At 43.5% G+C, this 26,945-nt stretch overlaps 1 protein-coding gene across 1 annotated transcript; it reads left to right on the top strand.

Moving 5' to 3' along the window:
* Positions 1-1,256: 1,256 nt before the first annotated feature.
* On the top strand, positions 1,257-26,586 carry HDHD2 (haloacid dehalogenase like hydrolase domain containing 2). Its single transcript, XM_077816653.1, has 7 exons — positions 1,257-1,347; positions 5,042-5,143; positions 10,137-10,345; positions 15,310-15,394; positions 21,765-21,981; positions 24,896-24,959; positions 25,328-26,586. The coding sequence occupies exons 2-7, from the start codon at positions 5,043-5,045 to the stop codon at positions 25,429-25,431; spliced, it is 780 nt and encodes a 259-aa protein (XP_077672779.1). The 5' UTR covers positions 1,257-1,347; position 5,042; the 3' UTR covers positions 25,432-26,586.
* Positions 26,587-26,945: the final 359 nt, after the last annotated feature.

The following is a 26,945-nucleotide window of genomic DNA, read 5'->3' as shown; positions in this document are numbered from 1 at the left end:
GAAACAACTTAAACAGAATCAAACAAGACAGCAATGGGAAAATGGGTTGCCTCCTGTGCCACTAGGTACAGGATATTTTAAGTACAGTATACAGATTTGAGCAACTCTACAGGAGGCCCGCTTTGACAGGCCTCATAAGATCTATTGATACAAAGATCCCCACTTGCGGATTTTACAGGCCAACCCAATTTAAACTTCTGATGCTTATTCAAAAACCAAACCAAACCACCAGGGGAATTGCTAAACGAAATACTTTGTTGAAGAGAATGCTGAAACTGTGTTTTAGAGGACTTCAGCTAGCCCTGAAAAATAACCATATGTAATATGGAACAGATTGTTATAATGGGGACAGTGCTTAATTGTTCTCCATGTCCACTGAGGGTAGGACAAGAAGTAATCAGTTTAGTTTGCAGCAAGGAAGAATTAGGTTAGCTATTAGGAAAATCTAACTATACAGATAGTTAAGCACTGGAACAGGTTATATAGGGAAACTGTGGAAGCCTTGTTACTGAAGGTTTTTAAGAACAGATTAGACAAACATGCACCAGGCATGGTGTAGGTATACTTACCCTGTCTCAGTGTGGGGGACCAGACTCAATGACCTCTTGAGGTCCCTTCCAGCCCTACATTTCTATGATTAAAGTGCCCATGAAAATGGAGACTGCTATTTCCTGGGCAGACCCATTGAACATGTGAAAGCACAACAATCAACAGACAGCCAGGCCTGATGGAACCTGCTGCTCATATGGGCTTCACCATCATATGAGAATGCTCCTGGGCTGGCACAGTAGCCCTCCAAGGTGGGGCCTGTTGTCTCTTCACAATGCTATAGGAGAGTGCTCTAAAGGGTACAGCATGATCAGCTGTGACCTCTCATATTTGCAGATTGCCCTTAGCAATGCAGCCTGGCATGCTGTCCCGTCTGTGGATTGCACCGCCTCTGGTGATGCAGACCATGCAGGGACCCACACCCTCCATAGGTTGCCCCCCACCTGAGACTGGCATGAGCAGTGCAGCACGCCAGCCTCGCAACCAGGCTGCACTTGGCCAGGCTGCACTTCCGTATTCTGGGACGTGAGGCTGTCTCTCAAAGTGCCTGTCTGTAATATCAAATTCCATCGGGGGAGGCTGCATTTTTTTAATGCAGAAATATCACTCACGGAACCACAAAACTGCAAGTTGCGAAAATATCTCACATAGCTTTGGTCTTTGAAAAAACACAGGCGTTTGGGAAGGGCAGCCGCTCAGAGCCCGCGAGGACCCCATAGCGCGGGGACAGGTAGGTCCCGGGTACACCACGGTTCGTTCTGCCCTCCCGCTACTGGGCGGGTGCTCGGCTGGAGTCAGGTGAGTTGGGCAGTTGTGTGGGAAGGGGGCTAAAATGGGGATACCCTGAGAAACCTGCCCTCCCCCACTCCCGAGAATGGACAGGTCCAAATCCCGCTGTCTCTACGGAGAAGGCGGGACCAACTGCATGAGAAAGGGTGAGGAAGAGGGAGCCCCAGTCGCACCTCACACTCTCTGTGTGTCACCCCTCGCGGGAGAATGGACTCTCTGCGGTGAGAGGACGGTACCATTTCCATGGCGAGGAGGGGAGTCCCCAGTCCTCGCTCTGCCACATTTCACTTGGTGCATATGGGAGAGGCTGAGTCTCCATTGCCCTCCTGCCTTTCCTAGTATCAGGGGTGTCAGGCCTGAGAGCGGGGCACTGAGGGGGGTGGGGTTTGTCAGCGCCCACCCTTTCGGGGGCGGGACCTAACCACAGGCCCCGCCCAGGCTTCCTAGGGGTGACCTTGTCTCCTCCCATATAGAGCTTCCTGGAAGGCTTGATTTCCCACAATGCATGGGTAAGCCCTGTTGGGGGCCCCTTGGTAACACATGCCATGAGAGCTGCCTCTTGGTCACAGACCCATAGCCTGTCCAGCCTGTGACAGGTCCCGTAGTGGGCAGTTATGGACTAAACTGCCCATAGCAGCACTTCCTTCCTCACCCCAGGTAGAGAGTGGGTGGCTCGTGCCCTGGAGCATGAGGATTCACAGCTCACTTCCTCTTCCTGGGTTTTATCTTCTGTAATGTAACCATTGTCCACATAAATTGACATATGTGATCAGTGGTGATCCCCTGCAATTCCAGGAGAGAAAGGAGATGCGGTGGGTGAAATAAATGCAGCTTAAGAGTTTATTGCGCCATATGGTGTTTTAATTGCAGTACAAGATCATAGCTAGTATAATATACACTGGTATCAGAGGGTATTGTACTTTGCATAATCATTGCTGAAATATATGGGATAAAGTAGCTCATGTATTGACATGATGCAGAACAATAGGGATCAAGTAAGGGACATCTTTTCAAATAAGGGGTATGTATTCAAACTAATGATATATTGTTTTAATCATCTGCTTTATTTATGGCACTATACCATACATGTGTATCACAATGTACACTCCCTTGTATGGTTATTACAAAATGTGGGCAGGAGAGCCCAGCTTACAGTATATTGATACACAATGTGGGATGTTAGGTAGCAAATAATGGAGAGTGGTCAGCCCAAAATGATAGTTATGAATCACCCTAGAACTGTAGCTGACACTGTACAATATATTGAGTTCCTCATTGACAGTATGCTGCAGTGATTGGTTGCATGTTTCATCCCCTACTCTCTGAAATAAGATTGTCTTTAGAGAGGCAGAACATGAATAAGGTTCACAGGGTGGATGCTGAAAAGGGAGAGGGAAGGATGTCTCTCTCTACCGTTCTCCAGTCTATTACATTAAGCCACTTGCTGTATAAGTAAGTGAGCATTGATGCCTGGATTTCAAAGTACCACAGGATTGACTGGATTTTGAATTTTATTCTTAAAATCACTCCACTTTTCAGCTACATTGAAAGGAGTTCTGTATATGACCAAGTTTGTTAATTATGGGGAAAGCTTGCTCTCTGAGAACAGCCTGAGTAAATGGGCTGCATACAGAGGAGTCAATAGTTACAGCGGTGAGGGGGTAAGGTATTCCCTCCCACCCATCGGGCCTTGGAGCTGCAGCATAGTCACTGTCTCAGCTGCTGCAGCTGTTCATATGAACACTACATGTTTGCTATGCTGGCATGAGGTTTGGCTGGTGAATTCATGTAAGCAGGACTGGTGGATCTGCTTTTCTGTCCCCCCTCATCCCTTGAAACAGGCGTTCTCAAACTGGGGGTTGGGACCCCTCAGGAGGTCATGACTTTATTACATGGGGGGTCACGAGCTGTCAGCCTTCACCCCAAACTCTGCTTTGCATCCATCATTTATAATGGTGTTAAATATATTAAAAAGTGTTCTTAATTTATGGGGGGGTCACACTCAGAGGCTTGCTGCGTGAAAGGGGTCACTAGTACAAAAGTCAGAGAACCACTGCTTTAAAAGCTCCTGTGCTAGGGTTGAAAGGCCTCATGGAAAACAGCTCTGTGGCATTTAGATAGTGTGAAGCTATGCTGTTTCCATTGCATTCAGGTACATTGATGGCCTTAATTTGGGCCAGAAGATTTGACCCTTGGAGAAGGTGTTGAATTACCACCAGATGCCCTCTTTATAATGAAATTGCCAAATATCCCTCACTAGCTCTGCCAATATAGTCATTTATCAACTTTTTATCATAGAAGTTCAGCCTTGGCCTTCATAGTATCAGACTAATTTTTAAGATATGCTTAAACTTCCTTGATACCATCTACCAGTATGAGTTGTAGAATTTCCCTAGTACCTTAGATATCAGGTTCATGACTGATTTGATTTCAGTTAAACATAAATGGTCCTTCGTATGAATTGATAACAATGTTCTGATAAAAGATTTAAAATCTACTAAGGCAGGTACTCGTCACCCGGTTCAATACTCTGCCAAATTTCTTATGTACTGTGATCAAAACAGATCAACAGAAAATACTGATTAAAATCTAGAGACAGCAGACTGTGCCATTAGGCAATTGGGGACAACTGGCTGAGCAAAGGTGTTCAAGGAGCAGCAGACACAGTTCAAAAGGGTATCAGAACTAGGGATGTTTTAATGACTAGTACTAGTTTCTGCAGATGATTCTTCTTCTGCCACATGTGATTTGCCGACAGGCCTGAAAAACAGAATCCTTGTTTCTCCACCCTTCTATGTACCCCTGGAATGCTGCTTTCTATTTTAGGCCGAGCGTCCACCCTTCTATGTACCCCTGGAATGCTGCTTTCTATTTTAGGCCGAGCGTTCTGCACTTGTTTGTATGGCACAGAAGTGTTCTGATCTAAGATTTTGACTGTTGCCTCACAAAGTGAGGGTCCTGACCCTGCTGGGTGCTGAGTACCCTCAGCTCTCATTGACTTCCAGATTGGCACGCTGCAAGCCTGTTTTTTGCCAGCTATCTTGGGACCCAGTCCTGTCAGGCTTCACTTGCTTTGTGGCTTGGCATGCTAGACAGGGTTTGGGACTAGGAATTAGGCAACCTGGATTCTGTTGTTGGCTCAGTCACTGATACACTGTCTGACCTTAGGCAAATCCCTTAGCCTGTTTGTGCCTGTGTTTCCCCATCTGCAAAATGGGAATAATACCCCTTTTTGTAAAACAGTTTGAGCGCTATAGAGTTGAAAGTGTTACGTAATTGCTGAATACTGTGTATTTTCATGTGAGTAATGCACTAAAGTCGGTGGGAGTACTTAAATGAGCAAAGATTTGCAAGATGAGGCCTCCATCCAGCAATATCATACCTAAATATCTCCTTCCCTATGGTCTTAGTTGCTTAGAAAATTTTTAAAGGCTCATATAAAAGCCCTTAAAAAAAAAAAAAAAGCACCTGATTTCCATATATAGCATCTTTAAGAAAATACCACCCCATCAATTATGTATTTTTTTTAAACACTGCTGTTCGTTTCTCTATCTAAAGGGGCCCATTTAATACTATGAGTAATGTTCTGAGGAATACCAGGCTTGGCACAAATGAGATGCTTAACAGAGTTCCTCATTTTTATCGTCCATTGTCTCCTAACCAGTTTTTTGTTTCATTTATTTTTTTTCCCTGGGGAATGAAGGATGGCAGCTCGGCGCGTGCTGAAAGCAGTCTTGGTGGATCTCAGTGGCACACTTCACATTGAGGACTCAGCTGTGCCGGGTTCACAGGAAGCTCTTAAAAGGCAAGTTATCCCTCCCATGTTCCTCTGAAAGACAAAAATGTATGTAAGTGCTGTTTTTATACAGATACCTCATTAGCTGAATGGCTTTCCTGGAGCTTGTGCCTCATTCTCCTGATGTACATAAGCAAATATACATGTCGCCCTATTCCACTCTCAGTTACATTGGACTGACTCCATAGTAACTTCACTGAAGCCACTGGAGTTACGGTGGTATAAATTTAGAGTAACTGGGGGAAGATTGTGGCTCATAGGGTATTCTTCGGGGAGCCTACATTTAATTTGGCCTTTCTGCTTAGTTTTTGCTTCATTTTATTAACAATGTTTTTTTTAAAACTTGTTCTGCGAAGCAAAAAGCCCAATTTTAGAGCACATTAATTTACCATGCTATGGAAATGTTTGATAATATAGCCCCGCTTTTCTGAGAATGTCAGAATGTTAATTAATCCTCCCAGCACTCCTAGTAGGTTGTGTCATTATCCCCAAGCACTCAGATGAGTGAGATATAAATACCTGTCTGTAAAATTGCACTGTTCTTATAGCCATGTTGGTCCTAGGATATTAAAGAGACAAGATGGGTGAAGTAATATCTTTTATTGAACCAACTTCTGTTGGTGAAAGAGACAAGCTTGTGAGCAACACAGAGCTCTTCTTCAGGTCTTCTATTCAGATGTATGCTCTCTATTCCTACATCAATGACCTGGAAGCAGGAAAGGAACCCAGGGGTCTTGTTGCCATCTGCTAACTGCTAGAGAATGCTTCCTCCTGGAAAACAGATCCTTTTCTTAACTTTGGTGGTTTCTCCCCATATTTTATAGGATCAAATTGATTAAGAGATGACACCTTAAATGATGCAGAAGTAGTGACCTGAGTAGGGGGAAGACATAAGGCCCTGATTCTGCAAGGACTTACACATATGCTTAACTTTATGCATAACTTTGTGAATAGTCCCATTGTTTTCAGTAGGATTACTTTTAAAGTGTAATGTTAAGCATGGGTCTTTGCAGGGTCAGGGCCTATATATGTAACTGTGGTTTCCGAATTAGACACTTGTAGTGCTAAACCACTAGTTGGAGGGAAAACTCACAGAGGGATCAGGAAACGCCTGAGTTTCTTTCTACTAACACTGGTGGAGACAGTTGCCTCCTAAACCTGTAGAATGAAAAAGGAGTGAGAACCACTAATCCCCTGGAAATCCTGTGGCAACATGGGTCCTGGTTGGCCACTGCTCCATGCTGCATCTGTGCTCAGGGAAAACCTGTGGAAAATGATATCAAGGGGGTCAGTATTATCTTCCATGGGGAAATCCCTATAGATTGGAAGGGGGTGGGGGGGTGCCATAGAGATCATCTAGGCTCCTCCCAGGTTCAGTGTACACCTCCAGATCTTCAATCCCTGAGAGGGAGAGTGTTGAAGGGGCTCGTGTGGGATAAGGAGATGGGGAGCTATTTTACCACACAGCCACTGCTTCTCTCCTACTTTCTGTACCATCTCCACCTGGTTTCTACTGGGATTTGCTCAGCCAGGTACTGTACTGGCCTGGGTCAGTGTGAGAAAGGGGGAGGTGGGAGGGGAAGAAGATGTATTGCACCTATAAATCATATTCTAGTGCATGCCCTGCCTGTAGCTGGGATAGCAGCCCTGTAAAGAAGGCCAGTCATTTTCACTGCAAAGAACAGCCAGATTTTTTTACTTGGAGACTTAAAGAAATATCCCCAGGTAATTGCTCTTCCCAAAAGAAGCTGTAGCAATTGGAACGTGGCTCATTCTGTGAACAAGTGAGTAGATTCTGCTTGCCAGGATTACATCTTAGCACTGCAGGTGACATAGCAAAAACTCAGTTTCAGCTTCAGCAGTAACCGTTGGACAAAACGGTGACCTCTCTAGCAGCCTATCACTGAATAAAATGTCGGCACATCCTTTGAGAGAGCAGGGCAGGTGAAATGGATCAGCAGCAGGCACCAGCAGATCTCCAGCATTGACAAACTTTGTTCTTGTTTTCGCTGTGCTATATTGATGCCAGTGTTTGTTTCTGTAGCAACAAATGCATAAAGGGATGGTGGGGGAGTAATTAAAAGTAAAATAAAGGAAATCCCATTAAAGCTGTCTCTTGGAATTATGTGATCATCAGGAGCATGCATAGCCCTAACTCTGTGGTGATTGGTGTTTTTCAGTTGGGAAAAAAGGCAGCAGAAGCTGACATAAAACTGCCAAACAGATAACACAGCTTCACCTAGCATGTATGGCGATGCACAATGCTCCAGCTGCCATGAAATTTGCTAGACATGTTGAGTTCAATATAGTAATTTAGCCACAAGGTGGTAAATGTTTTTAGTTAGGAATGCTGTCATGTAGCTGATCCAAAATAAAGCCTTTAAGTTTAAATAAAAGGGTTTTGAAGAACCTAAATACAGCGTGATCAGATGCAACCTTATACAAGTTTCAGAGTAACAGCCGTGTTAGTCTGTATTCGCAAAAAGGAGTACTTGTGGCACCGTAGAGACTAACCAATTTATTTGAGCATGAGCTTTCGTGAGCTACAGCTCAGCTCACGAAAGCTCATGCTCAAATAAATTGGTTAGTCTCTAAGGTGCCACAAGTACTCCTTTTCTTTTTGCGAACCTTATACAAGTTATTCTTTTGTAGCTGCAAGACTGAGTCTGAAATCATTGAATTTTCTCCTCCATTTTTATAGGTAGCAGGGGGGCAGGGAAGAGGTGATTCCCCATTGAAGGCTCTCTGGCCAGCAGATCACCCCTTCAGGGGTATTTGACTCTTTTTTTGAGGTGGGGATGGGGACCAAAGAAGCAAATGCTAACGCAGCAGTAACTTGCGCCAGGATGGATGGGGTAGTGTGAGAACTATGCCAAGGTTCCTTCCTCATGCACATGTTGCCCCCTCCACCCCCCAATGCACAGACTCCCCAGTCCAGAGCTGCAACTTTAGATTCTGTAAGTTTGGAGTGGGAAGGGGCACAAATTGTGGAGCTGGCACTTCCCTCTTCTTCATCCCCTGACCCAATCTGCTGGGTTCTGCTCCCCTCTACTCTTGGTAACGTTGGCTCATAGAAACATTTTTTTTTATTAAGTTAAATAAAATGTGAACTGAAAATATTTCTCTTATTTGGGTTTTTAATGTTTCCTTGTATTGTTCGCAACGCAGATGCTGTCAAGCTTTCTGGAGTGTCTCACAACTGTGAGTGCCAACCTCAGGGCAGACTGTTAAAAAGCAGGGCACAAACCCCAAATTTTGTTGTGAGATCTGTGCTTAGATTTCACCAACCAAGTATCAAGTGTGAACTCCTGGAGCACTATAACACCTAACCATGGAGTCACAGACAGTCCCTGTTGCCATTCTGAGCTACCTTGCCACCTAGGCAAGCCTGCCTTTGTGTTAGATGGTCCCTTACACCAAAAATATTTAGGTCACTTCCAGTCCCAAAGGAGTAGTCACTTATCCCAGGTCAGTTGTACCTCAGATCTCAAACCAAAGGCAATGCTTGTAGCCAATCCTATAATAAACTAACTGAAGATGTATTAACTAAGAAAAAGAAATGAGTTATTTACAACATTAAAGCAGGTAAACATGCACACACTACTCCTGGGGGAATTCTGCGCCAAAAAATTAAAAATTCTGCACAATATTTTAAAATTCTGCATATTTTATTTGTCAAAATAATGCACTATAATTATGCCAATTTGAGTTATTTTGATAATTTATGTCAAAATACCTGTCAGCAAGTATGTCTGCAACAATACAGACCAAAAAAGAAGATTCAGGAAATGATTTTTTGATAAATAGATTCCTTACTAGGCATATTCATATAGAATTTTGAGTAATAATTCATTTAAACTACAATACAGAAATGTATTTCCTGCATCCCTCAAAAGACATGCAAAGGCTTGGGGGAGTCAGGCATAACGGAGGAGCTGAGGGAGAGGGAAGTAATTGCTGGGAAGAAGACTGGGTGTGAACCTGGAGGGTTGTTGAGTGTGGGTGGTAGAAATATGGCGCATGTTTTTTGGAAGGGAGAATGTTAGACAGTCGGGGAGCCCCCCTCTCATGCAGACCCTGGCTGACTCCTAGCCTCTCTCATTCAGTCAGGCACATCTGTCCCTGTTCCCCATGTGTCCCTGCAACCCTATGTGTCCTTGTACCCCCCCACTCAGCCACCTTCCTTCCCCCTCCCCCTGTCCCCATGTATCCCTGGACCCCTATGTGCACCCCCACTCAGCTCCCTCACCCTCCTTCTGACCCCATGTGGCCCTGCCCCCTCTCTCAGCCACCCCATCACCCATACCTATGTGGCCGGGCACCCCTACTCAGCCACCCTCTCCCTCCGTCCCCATGTGTCCCTGCCCCCTCACTCAGCCACCCCTGCTCCCCATCCCTATGTGTCTCTGCACCCCTCCCCTTGTGTCCCTGCACCCCCACTCCCATTCAGTTTCTGTCCTAGTCTTCCCCCCCCACTAGCTCTTCTGAATCCCAGTCTATGATCCCTCAGCAGCCCCATGTGCCCCACGCTGTCCGTCGCGTGCACCTCCCCCTCTCCCCCTCCGGCCCCACTTGTCTGCCAGCGTCACAGATGCAATACGCTGGCCATGTGTAATGTTCCACTTCAGTGGCTGCTCCACATAGAGAATACTGTTGCTACTGGCATATTACTCCTTTAGCTCCAATGGAAGAGGTTCTCTTCCTAGTGAGGAACCTGACTGCTGTTGTTGGACAATGGGCCGTAAATCTGATTATTGACCCAACTGATTGAAAAACAAAAAATAAACAAGCTAAATGGTCAGCAGTTCATCAGCTGTTTAGAGTTCTTTTTGGCATCTGTAATCTAATGTGCAGCAAGGGAAGGGGATTTTCTTTTCAGAAGTTGCTTATATACCGAGTGTCCCTTTAAAATAGAAAGAAAATGAGTGAAAGTCGCATTAAAAATGTATGTTGTATGTAGCAAAATTCTCTAGTCAACTCAGATTTGCTTTCCCTGGATTAGATTACGCAATGCTCCAGTTGCCATTAGATTTGTGACCAACACAACCAAAGAGAGCAAGAGAGACCTTCTGGAGAGGCTGAAGACACTGGAATTTGACATTGCAGAAGATGAGATCTTCACATCTCTGACTGCGGCCAGAAACCTCCTGGAGCAAAAGCAGGTCCGGCCCCTGCTCCTAGTGGACGACAATGCTTTGCAAGATTTCAGAGGTAAGGTGATGATCAGCTGAACTTGGGAGCAGCATTGGTGAGCCTTATTGAAATAGTATTAGCTGATGGAACTTTTACAATCATCTGTCCCATGTAAATAGGTGAGATCCCATCCCTGTCATTTAAAATGTGAAGCTGAGATTCTCAGTCATTAAAGAGACCCTAGCACGTATCAGAGGAGTAATTATCTCCAGTGTTAATTTGACCACCTGTCTATTTGGGTAAGTGTATTCCGCCTACTTAAACTCATCTATAGATTATTGTATCCTATTGATTTGCTTCTTGTTCTGTAGTGTTGCTGAGCCCTTAAAACAGTTGTTGTGTCCCCTCCATAGTGCCCATTCCTTCTCGATTCAGATACATGACCATCTTTGCGCAGTGCTGTAAATTGACTGAATGGTACTTTCATGTGTCATTTGTGTCTGTTCACCTTGAGATGTCATCAGCCTCCACTACCAGAGGCAGACTAGTATGGGTTTTTGTTTCAGAGCTGTCAAGGATTGGGGACAGTGTAGGATATGTGGGGTGGTAGTGGGAGAGGTGGTATGATAAGTCCTACATAGGGTGAAGGGCTGCTGTGCAATGTTCCCTTGCACAAATTCAGGACCAAGATTGGACCTTTGGCCCCTATTGCATCCCTCTGTCTTCTGCCAAAAGGACACGTGTGACCATACAGGGCCTGTAAGTAGTGTAGAGATTAAAATGAAAATAAGGATCACAGGTACTGACTTTCAGTTTCCCCCGGGGGTGCTCCACCCCTTTCCCCAAGGCCCCACCCTCATTCCGCCTCTTCCAGCCCAGGCTCCGCCCATTCCCCACCTGTTCCCGCTCCCTCCCCCAAGCGTGTCCCACCCTCGTTCCACCTCTTCTCACCCCCACTACTCCCCCTCCCCCGCAGTGCCTCCCGCCTGCCACCGAAGAGCTGATTAGCAGCAGATGGGAGACACTGGGGAGGGGCGGGGAGAGGAGCTGATTGGCAGGTGGCTTGTGGATGCTGAGCACCCACTATTATTTTTCCGTGGATGCTGCAGCCCTGGAACACTCACGGAGTCAGCACCTGTGATAAGGATGCAGGATTGTTAGTGCTCCAAGAAGTGTTCAGAGGACCCCACCTCTGGGGAATAAACTGACTAGTTTTATGAATTACTATAGGTACCCAGCTACAGTGTTGTAATGTGATTTTTGCTGATTTTAATTAAACCTCAGCGCCATGAACGGTGCTATATTCTGCATGCTTAATGGCCTGTTCGTGTAGGTTAGCAAAATCATCACAATTCATAAGCTACAACAATGATGAATGCTTGAGACCTGGTCTGCTGTACAGTCATCAGTAGGTGTGTGTTTCTTTACTTTAAAGAAAGTTAATTTTCAGAAACCTCCTGAAGTCAGAGTCTTTTGTTCATCTACAGATAAACTCTGATTATCTGTGTGTCTTGGGGGGGGATGGGACAGCCAAAACCTTTGGATAAGCTGATAAAATGCCATTCCTCTATGCATTTCAGGTTTGGAGGACAGTTAAACTAATTGGATCTGAAATTTGGATCATTGGGGTGTACTCTAGCTGTAAATGCCAACTTGTTTTATCGAATGTGTGTACCAAAGTGTAGGGAAACTGAAGTTTCCTTGTAAGATTTTATAGAGACCTTGTCTATTCTGAGAATACTGATAGCAATTCTCCCCGTTCTTGGTCTGACACTGTGCAGTGCATTTTTTTACCACTGTATCTGGCCCTGCTTTGAGCAAGGTTAGACAACAGAGTAGAATACATGGATGCTAATATTTAAACTGTATTCTTAAATGTATTCACCTACACTTGGGTTATTGCTGATTATGTACTCTATGTATCAGATGCCTTTTTAAAAACAAACTCTGGGTTTGTGGATAATCTAAACACTGTACCCAGATGTACAGACACTTCTCTCAACTTGTGTATTACGTAATTTTTTTAACATTAGCTTTAATAAAAAAATGTAAATCTGTTTCAAAAAATGTCCAGCATGCATTTCTAGACCAGTGGTGGGAAGAACTGTTGAAAATTTTCAATGTAGACTCAACCAGAAAGCTACTGCAATGGATTTGATATTATCACGTATCAGCTTTGTGATTATCAAATGTAAAAACCTAAGGCATTTTACTGTCATTTATCATGAATTAATAAACATTTATTGGGTTACCATTAAGTCTTTATATTGAGAAAAATGAAACTATCCAGATTCTAAATTTACCAGATTTGCAAACAATCAGAATGTTAATATCCCTTAATTTTAACTCAAAGGGTGACAAAGTTGTGGATCATTTGGTATTGTTTCCTCTCCCGCCCCCCTCCAACACACATGCCAAAAATTTAAGTCCTAACAGGTTTATGATTTCAGTAGGGTCTTATCCTTTCATGCTAGGAGCTGGGAATTTTCTATCTAAATTTCATCCAACATTCTATTCAGTATTCTTCAGAAAAGTCTCAGTGGGCTATGGGCAGTGAAACTATAATCTATTCTTTCTTTTTTTTTAAATCAGATCCCTGTTGCTGGGGACAGCTTCTGTATCCATGCTCTCTACAATCCTTATCTAGGCCAATATCTGCCGTTTGTTTCTAAATCGGTTTAGTCAAATCAGTGCCATTTCTGTGCATTGATTAGACTTAACGTGGACTGCACTGGTTATCTTGGGGTCTTTTCCATATGCAGAGTCACTCATGTATACTCTCAGTAGCATTCCCGAAACAATTAAGTAAAATGGAGAATGTTTTAAATTCCTGTTAGTAACTGCTGTTGGATTGTTCTTGGATAATTTTCCCCACATAAGATTGGTCACAGATGGATGAGTGTAATCCATTCTTTAGTTAATGGACCCAGATGATTTCAGAGAGTGTCCTAAATCTACATGGTGTCTCTGAATGCTACGCATTTTGTATTTGGCTCTCTGGGTTTGCTGAAAGATGTGCAGTATGAGACACAGGACCATAATCTGTTTCACTCCAGACCTGTTGAGGCACAGAAGTGCTAGTTATTCCAGCAAGGGTAGCAGTGCAAAAACGCCAGCATGTGCATGATGCTGCTGCCTGCCTCACCCTTGTGCTCCTGTCCCTACACTGGCTCCAACTCTACTTCCACTGCTGGTTCTGTGACTTGATCCTGTTGTGCAAAGGTATTAGTGGGCCACGTCCTAGCTACATTAGAGATGACATCACCATCTGAGAACTGCCAAAAAAGTTGTGCTCTAGAACAATGCAGGACAAAGCATGTGAGAACTGGAGATAAGGGCACCTGGCTGTGTAACGAACTTGCAGAAGAGACTAAACGAAAGTGTGATGGCTTGCAGGTGTGATGGCCTGCAGGTCCTGCTGCAAAGCCTTCCTCTTTGGATAGAGCTTTTCCATCATAACCAGAATGACATTTACAACAACAGCAACCATGCCTGCCAAAAAGAAATCTCACCCCAAGCAGAAGTTCCAATAACCAGAGGACAGCAAAACACTCACTGAAATTTACTATCACAGTCTAATTAACGTGCAAAGCACCTGGTAACCAACCGTGTAAATTAAGTATTCAGAGATTTCTATTTCAGATGATGGCGATAAAAATGAAGAATTTGTATGCTCTGTCCCTACACTAGTTAAATCTTTCAATATGTGTGGTTGGGTGGATCTATCATCACAATTGCTTATCTGGAGATACATGCCTTATGGAGAACAGCAGATTCCTGACACATCAACTCCTTTATCTGTTGTCAGCGCTGAAAGACATACATTAATCCATTTTATGTGCATGTACTTATGGATCTGAGGACTGAACTAAAAGTGTCTGTGTCAGGAAATGCTGACTTCTGTTGTCCAACGGCTAACTGTACTCACAGTCTACTTTTAAAATGAAAGGGCGTCAGTGTGTTTAAACCGAAGACGATAACACTTCTTGTGAAAACCAAAAATTAATACTTGCCTCCATGTTCAACAGGAAAGTGTTAACCCCGAGTGTATCAACTAATGAATCCAATCTTATCTGCCTCTGGGATCTTCCATCAGTTGCTATTGATCTGATTGCCCACTTTCCTCCTTACAGTGGTCCTTGTGGATTGTAATCAGCAAGGATCATGGAAGTTAGAACTGCTCCATGTTTCAGAGGGTTATAATTTCCTGTTCAGATTTCCTAGTTTGTGCATTTTTGCCGGAAGAGAGAAGCCATTCATTTTTTCATGCCTCTTCTTCTACAGGGCACTGGGAACAGTGCAGTCTTTTTACCTTTTATTCATAGTGGTCACCATTAAGATGTCCGCATGTGTCCCTACAGGTTCTACAAAGGACTGCTTCCTGAGATGCTGTAGTTTTCCCTTTATTCTTAGAATGGGAACTGTCAGTGGTAACTGGTCAATGTTGACTCTTTATTTAATGGCTTCTGCCGTATGTAGATTAAGTATGGGCCAGATGGCCAGTCCCCCCCTCAGCTTCTAGAAGTCCTGGCACAGTGGAACTACTGTTGTGCTGCTGGGTGAAGGGATAAGATGAGAAGTAGCTGTGTGCTAGGACTGCATACACCCTGCAGTCATGCTGTGGTAAGTCTCTCTGGAGCACCCTGGAGGGAAGGAGGTTGTGGTTGCACTGGAGACACAGTTACCATATGGATCCAGAAGTTTCTGATTCCCCTATTTAGGGAGCCTCTGTGGATCTTGTCTGCTAATGCAGCCCTGGGCTGTAGAAGTGGAGTGTCCAGGCAGCCTCTCCACAAGCTATTGGGGTTGTAGGCAATGATTCCATTTCCCCTGCCAGCTCTTCTTAGCTGCCCTGCACAAAGCCCTTCTATCCTGACTTTGTATAGGAGGTCCAGGGAGGCATTTAACCACATGGAAGGCTGAATTTTTTTTGTTAGGTATAAACTAATTCGCTCACTGGTCATAAGACAAAAATTGTTGTTTACAAATGTTTTTTAGAGTAAGTAAATCTGAGGGGTTGTGTTTTGGTTTTAATTTTCCAGGGATACCTACAAATGATCCCAATGCTGTGGTGGTAGGACTAGCTCCTGAGCACTTTAACTATCAGATGATGAATAAAGCATTTCGGTAAGTCGTGAGAAGATAAGAGTTACCTTACTGGCTCAGACCATGGTCCATCTTGCCCAGTATCCTGTCTCCAACAGTGGCCTATACGAGAGCGTCGGGGGGGTGTACAGAACAGGGCAGTTATGGAGTGATCCAACCTTGTCTTCCACTCCTGTCTTCAGATAACCAGAGGTTTAAAGTATTATGCATTATTTGTATTATAGTAGCACCCAATACCCAATCATGATCTAACTGGTGCTTGGCTCTGTACAAACATATAAAAGACAGGCCCTGCCCTGAAGAGGTTACAGTCTAATTTACAACTAGACACAACCAGTGTGAGAAGTAATAGGCAGGAGGGGGAATAAGAGGTAACAGCAAGAACACTCAGTTACTTTGGTAAGGCTCAAAGTGTCTTTTTCCTGTGCCATAGGTGTAATGGGCTTGCTGGATCTGGAGGCTTAACTGCATATTTATCTTAAGGTGGTTTAACATGGAATTAAATGGGTTTCACAACCTGGAATTAAACTGTAGAACTATTGCCGCAGGATGTTGTAGCGGACAAGAAGTGAGCAAGATTCCAAAAGGGTTTGGCCATTTGTTACAGGAATATCCAGAATTAATACATTTTAGAATCTTGAGATTCAGGATTTAAAACAACCTCTAATTGTTAGGGATTGGGAGACCTAATGTTGGTGGCAGATTTCCCCCCTCCAGCCCTCTTGCATCTGCCTAATGTGGGATTTCTTGCATCTTCCTCTGAAACATCTGCTGCTAGCCACAGGTGAAGACAGAATACTGGAAAAGCTGAGTCCTTGTGTCTGATCTAGTCTGGTTGTTCCTGTGCTCCACTGAGAAACAGTATTTAGTCTCTCTTGTCTCTAGGTTGCTGAAATGATAACATGGTTAAAACAAGTGACTGCATTTGTGCCCGTTTCTCAGTGGCTTGTGCGGTGCCATTTTACCTACCCTTGTGCAATGCATTCAGCCACACACTGCTCTTCTACTAGTTTGGAGGCTTAGGATCCATTTAACTTGGACTTATTGTTGGTATTATTAGAAAACTGCTTGAGCTGTAAGAGACTGAACATGAGTCTTTTGCTCTTCCTACCCCTCAGTCACTCTGGGCTCCTGTCCTGCCCTGCTGTGAGGAACACAGAGGAGCACTGAAGAGTAAAATACATCGTAAATCCTGTGCTCCGAGAGGATGGGGATGTGCCCTGAATGACTGGCTCAATACTGAGGAAAACTTTGAGCAAACTTCATTCAGCTGTTGCGGGTTTTGTTTGTTTCTAAAGAAAGTGTGTAAATAATGGTTTCATTCTCTCTCTTGTACTGGCACCCATCAGCACAGTATCTGAGTGCCTTCTCTTAATGAGAGAGTTTGGGATTCACAGTGCTTATAACAACATACTGAGGACCACATAACCCAGGAGGTGGGATGCAAGGTTGGTGGGACTAGATACTGCATTCCCTATACACCAAAAGCTCCATCTGAAGAGACTGAATTTGTAAATACTACTTTTTTTTTTTAAAAAAAAATACATGTGGTTCTGAACTACCATCTAGAACAGAGGTGGGCAAATTACGGCCTGCGGGACCCTCCTGCCCGGCCCCTGAGCTCCTGGCCTGGGAGGCTAGACCCCGGCCCCTTCCCTACTGTTCCCCCTCCCCCACAGCCTCAGCTCACTGCGCCGTCAGCGTGATGCTCTGGGTGGTGGGGCTGCGGGCCGCAGCCTGACCCGGTGCTGTGTGGTGGCGTGGCTGGTTCCAGCCGGGCATTGCAGCTGCCTGTCCTGGTGCTCTGGGTGGCATCGATGTAGCTCTGCCAGCCACCGGGGCTCCAGGCAGTGCGGTAAGGGGGCAGGGAGTAGTGGGGGTTGGATAGAGGGCAGAGGAGTTCGTGGTGGTGGTCACGGGGTGGGGGTGTGGATAGGGGGTGGGTTGGTCAGAGGGTGGGGAACAGGGGGGTTGAATGGGGGCAGGGGTCCCAGGGGGCCAGTCAGGAAGGAGAGGGGGGGTTGGATGGAGCGGCGGGGGCAGGGATCTGGGGGCAGGGATCCAGGGGCGGTCAGGAGACAGGGAGGGGCAGATGAGGCAGGGGTCCCGGTGGGGCAGTCAGGAATGAGAGGAGGGGTTGGATGGAGCGGCGGGGGCAGTCAGGGGCTGGGATCCAGGGGCGGTCAGGGGATGAGGGGGGGTGGATGGGGCAGGGGTCCTGGGGGCCTGTTGGGGCACGAGAAGCAGGGGGGGTCAGATAGGGGGCGGGGGCCAGGGTATGCCTGGCTGTTTGGGGAGGCACAGCCTTCCCTAATCGGCCTTCCATACAATTTCAGACACCCGATGTGGCCCTCAGGCCAAAAAGTGCTATCTGACGACCTGATATGTCTGGAGGAATCAGTTGTTTGCCAGTTATTCGTTACTGTGGGTAAAATGTGCGCAGTAAGATTTTTTTTCCCTAAAGTTTCTCACATCCCACCCCAGAATACATACCGGGGCGTGCCCCCAGTTTGAGAACCTCGGCTATAGGGTTAGATTCTTCCACCTAACTATTGAATGTAAGTATCTTTGTGCTTCTGCAATATTAAATTCTTCCGTATCCCAATTGTCTGCTCCCACTGTGTGCAGATCTGGTGATAGCAGAGGTTTGCAGATCCACGTCTGAAAGACATGGTCAGGTGAATACATCTGAAAACCTTGGTAGAGCTAATAGCACATATTGTTAAAGGTGTCTCATTCTCCATGTGCTCCCTAATAATGACTATGTCTACCCATGTGCCAGTGGCTAGAACTCCAAAATAAATAGGTAGATGTGAATTTACGCAGTTTAAACATGAGTTAAAACTGTGGATCTTCAATTGAGTTTCTGCCCCAAACAAGCTTCACGTCAGATTTCAGTGATGCATATCTAAGAAAGTAACACACGATTTTTACCCATAATGAGCAGACCAGTGATGAGTGCTTTGTTCTTGTTGAATCTGTTTTGGATTAAATTGATTCGGTGTAAGTTTTCTTTACTTGTACTAATGAAATGGAGTGAAATATTATCGCTTTTATAATACCGCAGATGCCTGTGGCGCTTTGCAAACGCATATGAAGAGAGACTTGCTCCAGGAGGCATCTGCCTAACCTAGACCAGGATGGACTGATTTGAATCAAAGCGATTTAAATTGCCCATTTAATCATGATTTAAATCAGCAAGCAGAAAACCTTGATTTAAAGCATCGATTTGAATTGTGTTTTTCATTTGTACTTTTTAGTTATTTTCCTAAAGAAAGGTTTGTTTTTCACTGATAGGTAATCATTAAAACCTTTACACTGAATTTGGGGTTTTTTTGTTTGGTTGCTAATCAGGAGGATACACATTTTTAAGCAGTTGCATAGCTTAATGTACGTTTGTTCAGATTCTTAATTTTTACATTTTTATTATGTTAGCAAATGGTGAATGGTGCATTTCTTATTGACTAGATCATTACTTATTTTTACTTGTGACTTGTGTCAAGCTCTGTGTGGAAGTTCAAATTCAATTTAAAATGCACAAAAACAGCATTTACATTTTATTAAATAAAGCCACTTCCAATGTGCTGGATACCTAACCTTTTTGATAAACATTTTTTTCTTATCAAAATATGTTTTGCATTTAAAACAAACTGATTTATTAAACCAAGGAAGAATGATCTGTAGTTAGTGAATTGAATAGTTTCTGGTCACCATTCCTTCCAGATTTAAAATTAGTAGATCTCCTCCTCTCAAACCTAATTTTTATTCATAGACTGGAAAAGGAAACAAGTTTTCCTGCTTTTTCAATGCCCCATAGTTGGGTTTTTTCCTCACACTTGAATGATCTTGTCACTGAACCGAACTTGTTGAATAAACTGAAATGAGGAAAATATTGGAACTGCTGGCAAAAGTTGGTTTAGCACTTCAACAGACTGATTCTTGGTGCCTAGCCAGTGACCCAAACTCGTAGAACTTACTTTAAAACTTGGCAGCAAACATGTACTGCTTGTATTATATTTTGTATTTAATTTAAATGATTTTAATTGATTATAATAAGTTTAGGACCTAACAGGTCAACAATTTTAAATTTAATTTTAAACCTTTATTTTAAATAAGCCTGTATTTCATTTTAAATTGCATTTAAATAAAAAAAATCCAATTTTAAATTTAAAAAATCATTGCTATTTATTCACCCTGATTTAGACAGATCCAGTTCTTTGGGTAGAGTTACAGCAGAGTGTCAGACAGAGATTAGTGTTGAAAGAATGTGAAGGGTCAATAGGAGGTTGCTCTGCACTCTGGATTTTTCTGGAAGGCTTTTATGCAAGATTAATGGGACTAAAAAGACAAAAAGTCCTCCTTTCCCAGTCCAAGGAAACCATCAAAGGGTCCCCATTGATTGTTTTCCACTGTACTGGTTACATTTCTACCCCTTGTGATAAAGACTTGGAATTGGCTGTGGTATGTGAAGAGTTTTCTGTCCAATCAAACAGGAAGCACTCAATGATCATTACCTCAGCTTTTATAGATACAATCTATAGGGCTTTTATTGCAGTGAAACTAAGACTTGTGAGAGGATTGTAACACCTGAGCAGTGCTTGGTAGTACCATGACCCTTCCTTCAGCTAAGCAATTAAGCAGGTTTTCCAGTGCTACTGATTATGCTTTCAATGTTTATGGAGCTGCTGTGTCCATTGTAGAGAAGAACTATGATATAGGTGATGGCAAAATGTAAACAAAGAATCTGATTGTGGGGGGGCGGAGCTCCCTTAACTTCTAGGACAGTCACACCCAATATTAGTTTAAAGAAACCTTCTTAACCGCTGACTCCCCAAATCACAAATATTCATGTTTAATTTATTATTATTTTGTGTTGCACTGATTCCTAGAGCTGCCCATGGGGGGGTAGGCATTGTACACACACCAAAAAAGGACAGATGGTCCCTGCTCCAGGGAGCTTACACGTATGAGACAACAGGTGGACACAAAAAGCATGTGCTGGAGCACAAGGTAACCGTGAGATTATGACGATTGCTGTAGTAAGCAGTAGTAGTCAAAATACTATTCCATTCATGTTTCTCTGGATCTTTCCAGACAATGCTATGCTAGTGGCAGCTTTCTTCTAGGCGTCTGAGGGTTGTTCTGGCAGGAATAATGAAAAGCTCCTTTCATTCTTGCTTGCAGAAACCCCAGGTAGAGTTCTAGATTTTATACTGATCCTACAGCATGTGTTGCTGGAGAATCGGAATAATAAAAATGGAGCTAAGGAAATGTGAGAACAGCCTAAATTTGTGGGGGGAGGAAATAGCTCCTGCTCTCCCAAAACATTTCTACATCCACTTTCTGAAGCCCCCAGCAGCTGTGGACAGCTGAGAGCTTCAATGGAAGGATTTCCGCTCATTAGTCTCCCATTATTCTAGTCGGTGGTGTTAAGCATGTGTTGATCAGACATTTTGACTAATCCTCCATTCTGAATTTTTCTCTTCCTATAACAAGGAGACTGTATACAACTTTGTTCCTAAAATGTAACTTCTGATAGCAGAAACGGTGCCAAGAATCAAACAGCTACTTCAGTATTCAGTAGTGTGTGTGATGTGTAGGCCTGTGGACATGCTGATCTTTCATTGTAACTAGTGCATGTCTTTATATTTTAACATGCTTTTTTTTCTTATATCCATTTTGGATGTTTTGTGCCTGGAGTTCGTCCTGGCCCCCATTGAAACTTGGGCATGCTGGAATTGGAATGTGGGAGTTGAATTGTGCAGACAGAGATTGTGTGTAGTTGGAAGATGTACAGGCAGTACCAAGATTTGCTCTGCTGAGTAATCTGTATTGCAGAATTCCTATGCAGAGTAATTTTGGAAGCACTGAAATATTAATCCACCCAGCGAAGGCCTTGGAAGATTAGCAGGAAATTAAATGTGTACAGCCATCAAAATCACAAGCACTATCTACAGTTAATATCTAATAAAATATTTACAAGGATAAATCAAATGAGTTCTTACTTCAGCCATAGACAAGGGAAAGTGACTTTGAGGTTCTGTTAGATAAAGGACTTAATTCCATCACTGAGTGAATAGAAATATATACCTATCTTTTGAAAAAATCTTCTCTGGCTCTTGCAGTCCTTCTAAGACAGTGGCTTCATTAGGTTTTTTTATTAGCTGGTTCTGATGACTGGAAGGAGAAGGGAAGTAACTTTATTTATGTAACTCGCTCAGTAAAACAGTAGTCTAATTCTAAACTCCGCTACAGTTTGGGGCTCGATCCTGTTTCCATTAAAGCTTTTTGGCATTTACATCACTGGAAGCAGGATCAGGCCCACAGTAGCACATATCAGTGAATCCAAGGCAAAACATGTTTTTTTTCCCCTCTTCCCTTGGCTCTCTAGGTTGATCCTGGATGGTGCCCCTCTTATAGCTATACACAAAGCTAGATATTATAAGAGGAAAGATGGCTTAGCTCTGGGCCCTGGACCTTTCGTAACTGGACTGGAATATGCTACAGATACCAAAGCAACAGTGGTGGGGAAACCAGAGACAACCTTCTTTCTAGAAGCCTTATCGGGGACTGGCTGCAAGCCGGAGGAGACCGTTATGATTGGCGACGTAAGTGTAACGGCTGAGTAAGTGCATTATCATCTACCTACCTAGGTGGCCCCCATCTCCGTGGTATGTGAGCACTTTGAGGAGCATATCCTTCCAGCACCCTTGTGAGATAAGAAAATGTTAGAATCATAGAAATGTTAGAATCATAGAAATGTAGGGCTGGAAAGGACCTCAAAAAGTCATCAAGTTCATCCCCCTGCGCTGAGGCAGGACCGAGTAAACCCAGACCATCCCTGACAGTTTTTTGTCCAACATGTTCTTAAAAATCTCCAATGATGGGGATTCCACAAAGTCCCTTAAGCCTAGTCCAGAGCTTAACTACCCTTTAAGTTTTTCCTAATATCTAACCTAAATCTCCCTTGCTGCCCGTTATTTCTTGTCCTACCTTCAGTGGACATGGAGAACAACTGATCACCATCCTCTTTATAACAACACTTAACATAGCTGAAGACTGTTATCAGATCCCCCCATTGTAAACCCCATTTTAGAGATGAGAGAACTGAGACACAGAAACACTTAAGGCCTAATCCAAAACCCATTTAATCAATCCCATAACCTCACTGAGCTTGCCCAAGCTCACACAGAGTCTGTAGCCAGGAATAGAAACCACCCCTCCTGAGTTCCAGCTCAGTGCCTTAACTATAGGACCATTCTTCCTCTGTACAGCTATGCCACAGATTGCCAGCTCCAAATAAGCATTTCCATGATCCTGCACCTATCTCAGATAACTAATTTAAAAAAAAAATTAAAATATTTACCCAAAACAAGGAAAATAATAGCTCTTTTAAAGGGACACTGCCAACTTACTCGCTTATTATGAGGGAACAAGTTTCCTCAGCTCTGTTACTAAGAGCAGGTAATTACAACAACAAATTTTTAAAATCCCAAAGCTTGTTCTTACAAAATATACACTTGGGCCAGATTGGAGTTGAGTTCCTTTAAAGACCATCACTCTTGAATGTTTGGCTCCTGAATACTCTACTAAAGGTAAGGTTGAAACATTCCATGTTTAAAAAAGTAATTATCTTAAGTTTGTTACAGAGCTGTAGTAACCAAGCATTGCATATTGTCAGGAGAAAACTGGGGCTTGATTCTGCAAATAACTGCCCACGGGAACTCTACCTCCAGCCCAGGATGCCATTGAGTTCAGCAGGTCTCTCGGCAGGAATAAGAAGGGTCTGTGAATAATGGTTCCTTCTTCAGGATCAGACCTTTACGTTGTAATAGACGTTAATTCAGAGTGATTGATTAATGTTTCAAAATGGCTTTCATCTTGCATTATGTTATGGGCAGGGCTGGTAGCACCACCTGTTAAGGTTGTCCAACATTTCCCATTAAAAGACTCTGTTTTCAATTGCGTATAACTTTGCCAAGATTGGGCTAGAATTTTCCATGCTGGGTGTTGCCTCATGCTGATTTTTTGGGGGAAAACTTCAGCTAAAACGGTTCAGCTGTTTCTGAGAATGACATAGGGAAAATACATGGCTTTCCCCCAAGTTAAAAAATTCTGGCGACCTTTTCTTTGAACTGTGCTAGCACCCCCATCCTTTGGAGCAGGAACTTGAAATTTGGCAGATGGGTGGCCTCTGAGTCGAGTATGTGCCTTTTGCTGTCCCTGTAAAAATCTGCCCAAATTTGGGGGACAGTTATCATTAAGATTCTGTCCGCTCTGAGAAGGCTCAAGCCTTTCACAGCTGCTAGCACTGACCAGATTTTTTTATGTGCCACCCCGCCGCATGACTGAGCATGTTCCCTCCAGCGGAAAAGTCAGACTTTCCCTGTAATGGCTGTTCCCCGCTCCTCTGGGCCTGGGTGGGCTAAGGCAGCAGAACTGAGAGTAGTGAGCCTGTCTCTCTTTTGTTTTCAATGATTTGTTGCTGGCGCCAAGGCTGCATGGAGGAGGAAGCCATATGATTGAATACAGAGGGGACTAAAGCCAGATCACAAAGTGGATTGGGACAAGGAGTCAGATGAGATGCAGGTGTGGGAAGAAACTGGGACTGGCTGGGTAAAGAGACTAGGAATGGAATTGGGACAAGAAGCCTGAGTGCAGAGTGGGAGAAAGAAGCAGGCATGGGGAAGTGGCAGGACTGAGCCAAAGACAGACTGGAATGGACAGAGCAGCAGGGGTCAAGGCTGGGAGAAACTGGCAGAAGAATCTGTGCCCACTAGAGCACACTCCCTTCCAGAGCCTGAACAGAACCCAAGATTTCCATGTCAACGTTCTTCTGTCAGCAAATGTCTGTGACACCCACTGGCAAAGTATGTCTCATCCCACCTCTACTGCTGGTCCACATAGAGGATGACAACCTGTTCTCTGTTAGATCAAATGGCAGAGGTCTGTGCGGTGAATCTAAAGGTTCCAACTCTGCTGATGACCCATGTGGGTGTCAATATGATGCTACATGATGGAATTTGGATTTTTTCAGTTTCTTTTTTTAAAAAGTTAAGTACATTAGAAGAACAGTATTAACGTTGCAAAGTCAAATACTCCGGCAGCCTGAATTCTGGCATTTCCTACGTTTTGAGTGCACCTGAAGATGCAGAAAGGCACACAGGCATCTAGTGGGACTTCCAAAAGTGCCTAACTCCCACTGATCTTGATGTTTCAGAAACCCCACTAGGCAACGCTCTGCATCTTTAGGTGCATAAATACTTTTTAAAAGCTGGTCCTTAATGTTTAGAGTATTTAAACCATATTAGTTTTAGCTTTAAATCTTGCCGTTCTGTCTCAAGCAAATCTCCCACATAGGGAAAATTCTCACTGAAGTTACGTAAGTGCTAATTTCAGGATATGGCCCATTATTGTTTTGATTAGACTGGGTCGTCGCATGGTGGTGAGCACCACAGAATGCCCATAAACAAATTGTTTCTGTAACTCTAGATTAACCTTGTTTCCTCTTCTGTCTGCCAGGATTGCAGGGATGATGTCGGTGGAGCCCAGAATGCTGGCATGCTAGGTATTTTAGTAAAGACTGGTAAGTACTGCATGGATTTTGACATCTTGTGGTACATTTGTTTACTGCAATAGAGCCGTGTTGGAACAACAACTCCAGCACAAATCTGAACAAATGCAAAACTGGGTCTGGGTTTTGGTCAAACTGCCCCGGAGAGGAATCTCAATTGAGTGTTAAATGAATCTCAGCCTAACGCTGTGAAGACCATCTGTGATGCATTAGGTCAAGGAGAATGCCAAGTGGGTATCCCTTTTATGGTGCCTCGTTGTTCGTGAAGTACAAGTGATAGGAGCATCAGATAAAATCTCTCCTAGCTACAGGGAAGACTTCAGGCTGGCAGGGCAGCTAAAGCAGCTTTTAAAAAGCACCTTTTTGTTCTTTTATTTCAGGTAAATATCGAGCAGCAGATGAAGACAAAATTAATCCAGCTCCTTACCTAACCTGTGAGAGCTTCCCACAAGCAGTAGACCATATCCTACAGCATCTGCTATGAGAGAAGCATTTAGTTTGGAGAACCTTGACTCTGTTTTGACATTGTTGCCTCCCTCCCTCCTCACAAAATAAAACTCAGAGCACAGGGTGTGCATCACACCTGCAATCAGGCAATGAACACGTCTCACTGCAGAGCACTGAAAGGAAATGATACTGATGTACAACCCAGTGGCAAATCATTGGTAAACTCTCTTACTTAGCTGAAGATGGAACACAGAAAGTGGAAAAGTAGGTCTCACAAGTATTCATCAGGTGGCAGGTGGAGGGAAACCAACCAGCAGATGAAACAATTTGCTTTCTTGTATTATGTAGGGAAAGGAGGGAAGTTCACACAGAGTCTTTGTTTTTGACTGTTTAGGAAGTAACTGTTTAAAAAGTCCATCTGAAATGTGCCAAGTTAATTAAACTATAAAACCCATGAGAAATGTGCCAAGATAATAAACATCAACAAAGCATAACAGCCATTTTTAGCCTAAATGATAACAGCTTTGTTGGTTTTTGTATGTTTGTTTTAGTTATCATGTGTCTTCTCTCTGCTGTGATCTGACTAAATGTAGAGATGGTACACATTAGGAAAATCTTACAACTTAAGATATTACCATTACTAATAGCAGTGACTGCTGATTTCTCTCCCTCTATTCAAACATGTAACAATTGTTTTTTCAAGTTTTATGTAAAATTCAAACAATATTTTACAGATGTTTTAATTAGATGCTGTTATTAACAGGAATGGTGCAGAAACAAAAATCTGGTCCTTAATGGCTTTATAGGCCATGAATTTTTGAAGTTAGACTTCAGCAGGGTCCTATTAACTCTACAGTTGCAAGATTTTTTTTTTTTTCTTTCTTTCTAATGCTATGCGAAAAATCCTTCAAAACCCATGGGACCGATTCAGGCTTTTAAGCACTTGGATAATACAGCTGTAAAATGAAATCTCACTCTGTAGCATGCATTTTTCTTCCTGCATGTGTTAAATCCACCAAAATGAACTAACTTTGTAATGATGGTAAATGGCTTTCCTGGTCCATTTGCAAGCTGTAATAATCAAGTCCTTTCCAGTTGTTTTACAGTGCTCCTGAGTGTTAAGTTATTAGACTGTAATTGTACATCATTGTAGTACTCACCTTATTGAAAATATAGCTTTGTGTTAATAAGGCACACTGCTTCTTGTTAAGAAAAAATAGAGTGAATATGTAGCAGGCGCTATCTAAAGGAAAGAAGGTTTATCTGTAATCTCTGTGGTTTGTTACATTTCACATGGAGCAAATTTCTGCAAACGACAGAAGGGGAAGCATGAATGTATGTGTGGGCTGTGCAAGCTGTGTATGGGGCATGCAAGAAATAATGGAAGCTCTTTGGCTTCGAGGCTGTCTGTTTGGTCTGTGTTTGGCAAGGCCCAGCAAAATGGGATCCTGGTCCATGAGTGGGCTCCTAGGTGCTATTGCTATACAAATAAGCAACAATAAGTGAATGTCCAATGCTTAAAAAAATACAGTGCACAACCTTCCTCCGTCC

Source organism: Eretmochelys imbricata, chromosome 5 (assembly GCF_965152235.1).
Source record: "Eretmochelys imbricata isolate rEreImb1 chromosome 5, rEreImb1.hap1, whole genome shotgun sequence".
In the NCBI taxonomy this organism is placed as follows: Eukaryota; Metazoa; Chordata; order Testudines; family Cheloniidae; genus Eretmochelys; species Eretmochelys imbricata.
Note: the sequence above shows the minus strand (reverse complement) of the source record. Positions and strands in the feature narration are given on the sequence as shown.

Excerpts from the sequence above, each read along its gene's own strand:
- HDHD2 (XM_077816653.1), top strand. The coding sequence starts at position 5,043 with ATGGCAGCTCGGCGCGTGCTGAAAGCAGTCTTGGTGGATCTCAGTGGC. Across the intron at positions 15,395-21,764 it reads ATGATGAATAAAGCATTTCG|GTTGATCCTGGATGGTGCCC; the intron begins GTAAGTCGTGAG and ends TTGGCTCTCTAG. Across the intron at positions 24,960-25,327 it reads AGGTATTTTAGTAAAGACTG|GTAAATATCGAGCAGCAGAT; the intron begins GTAAGTACTGCA and ends CTTTTATTTCAG.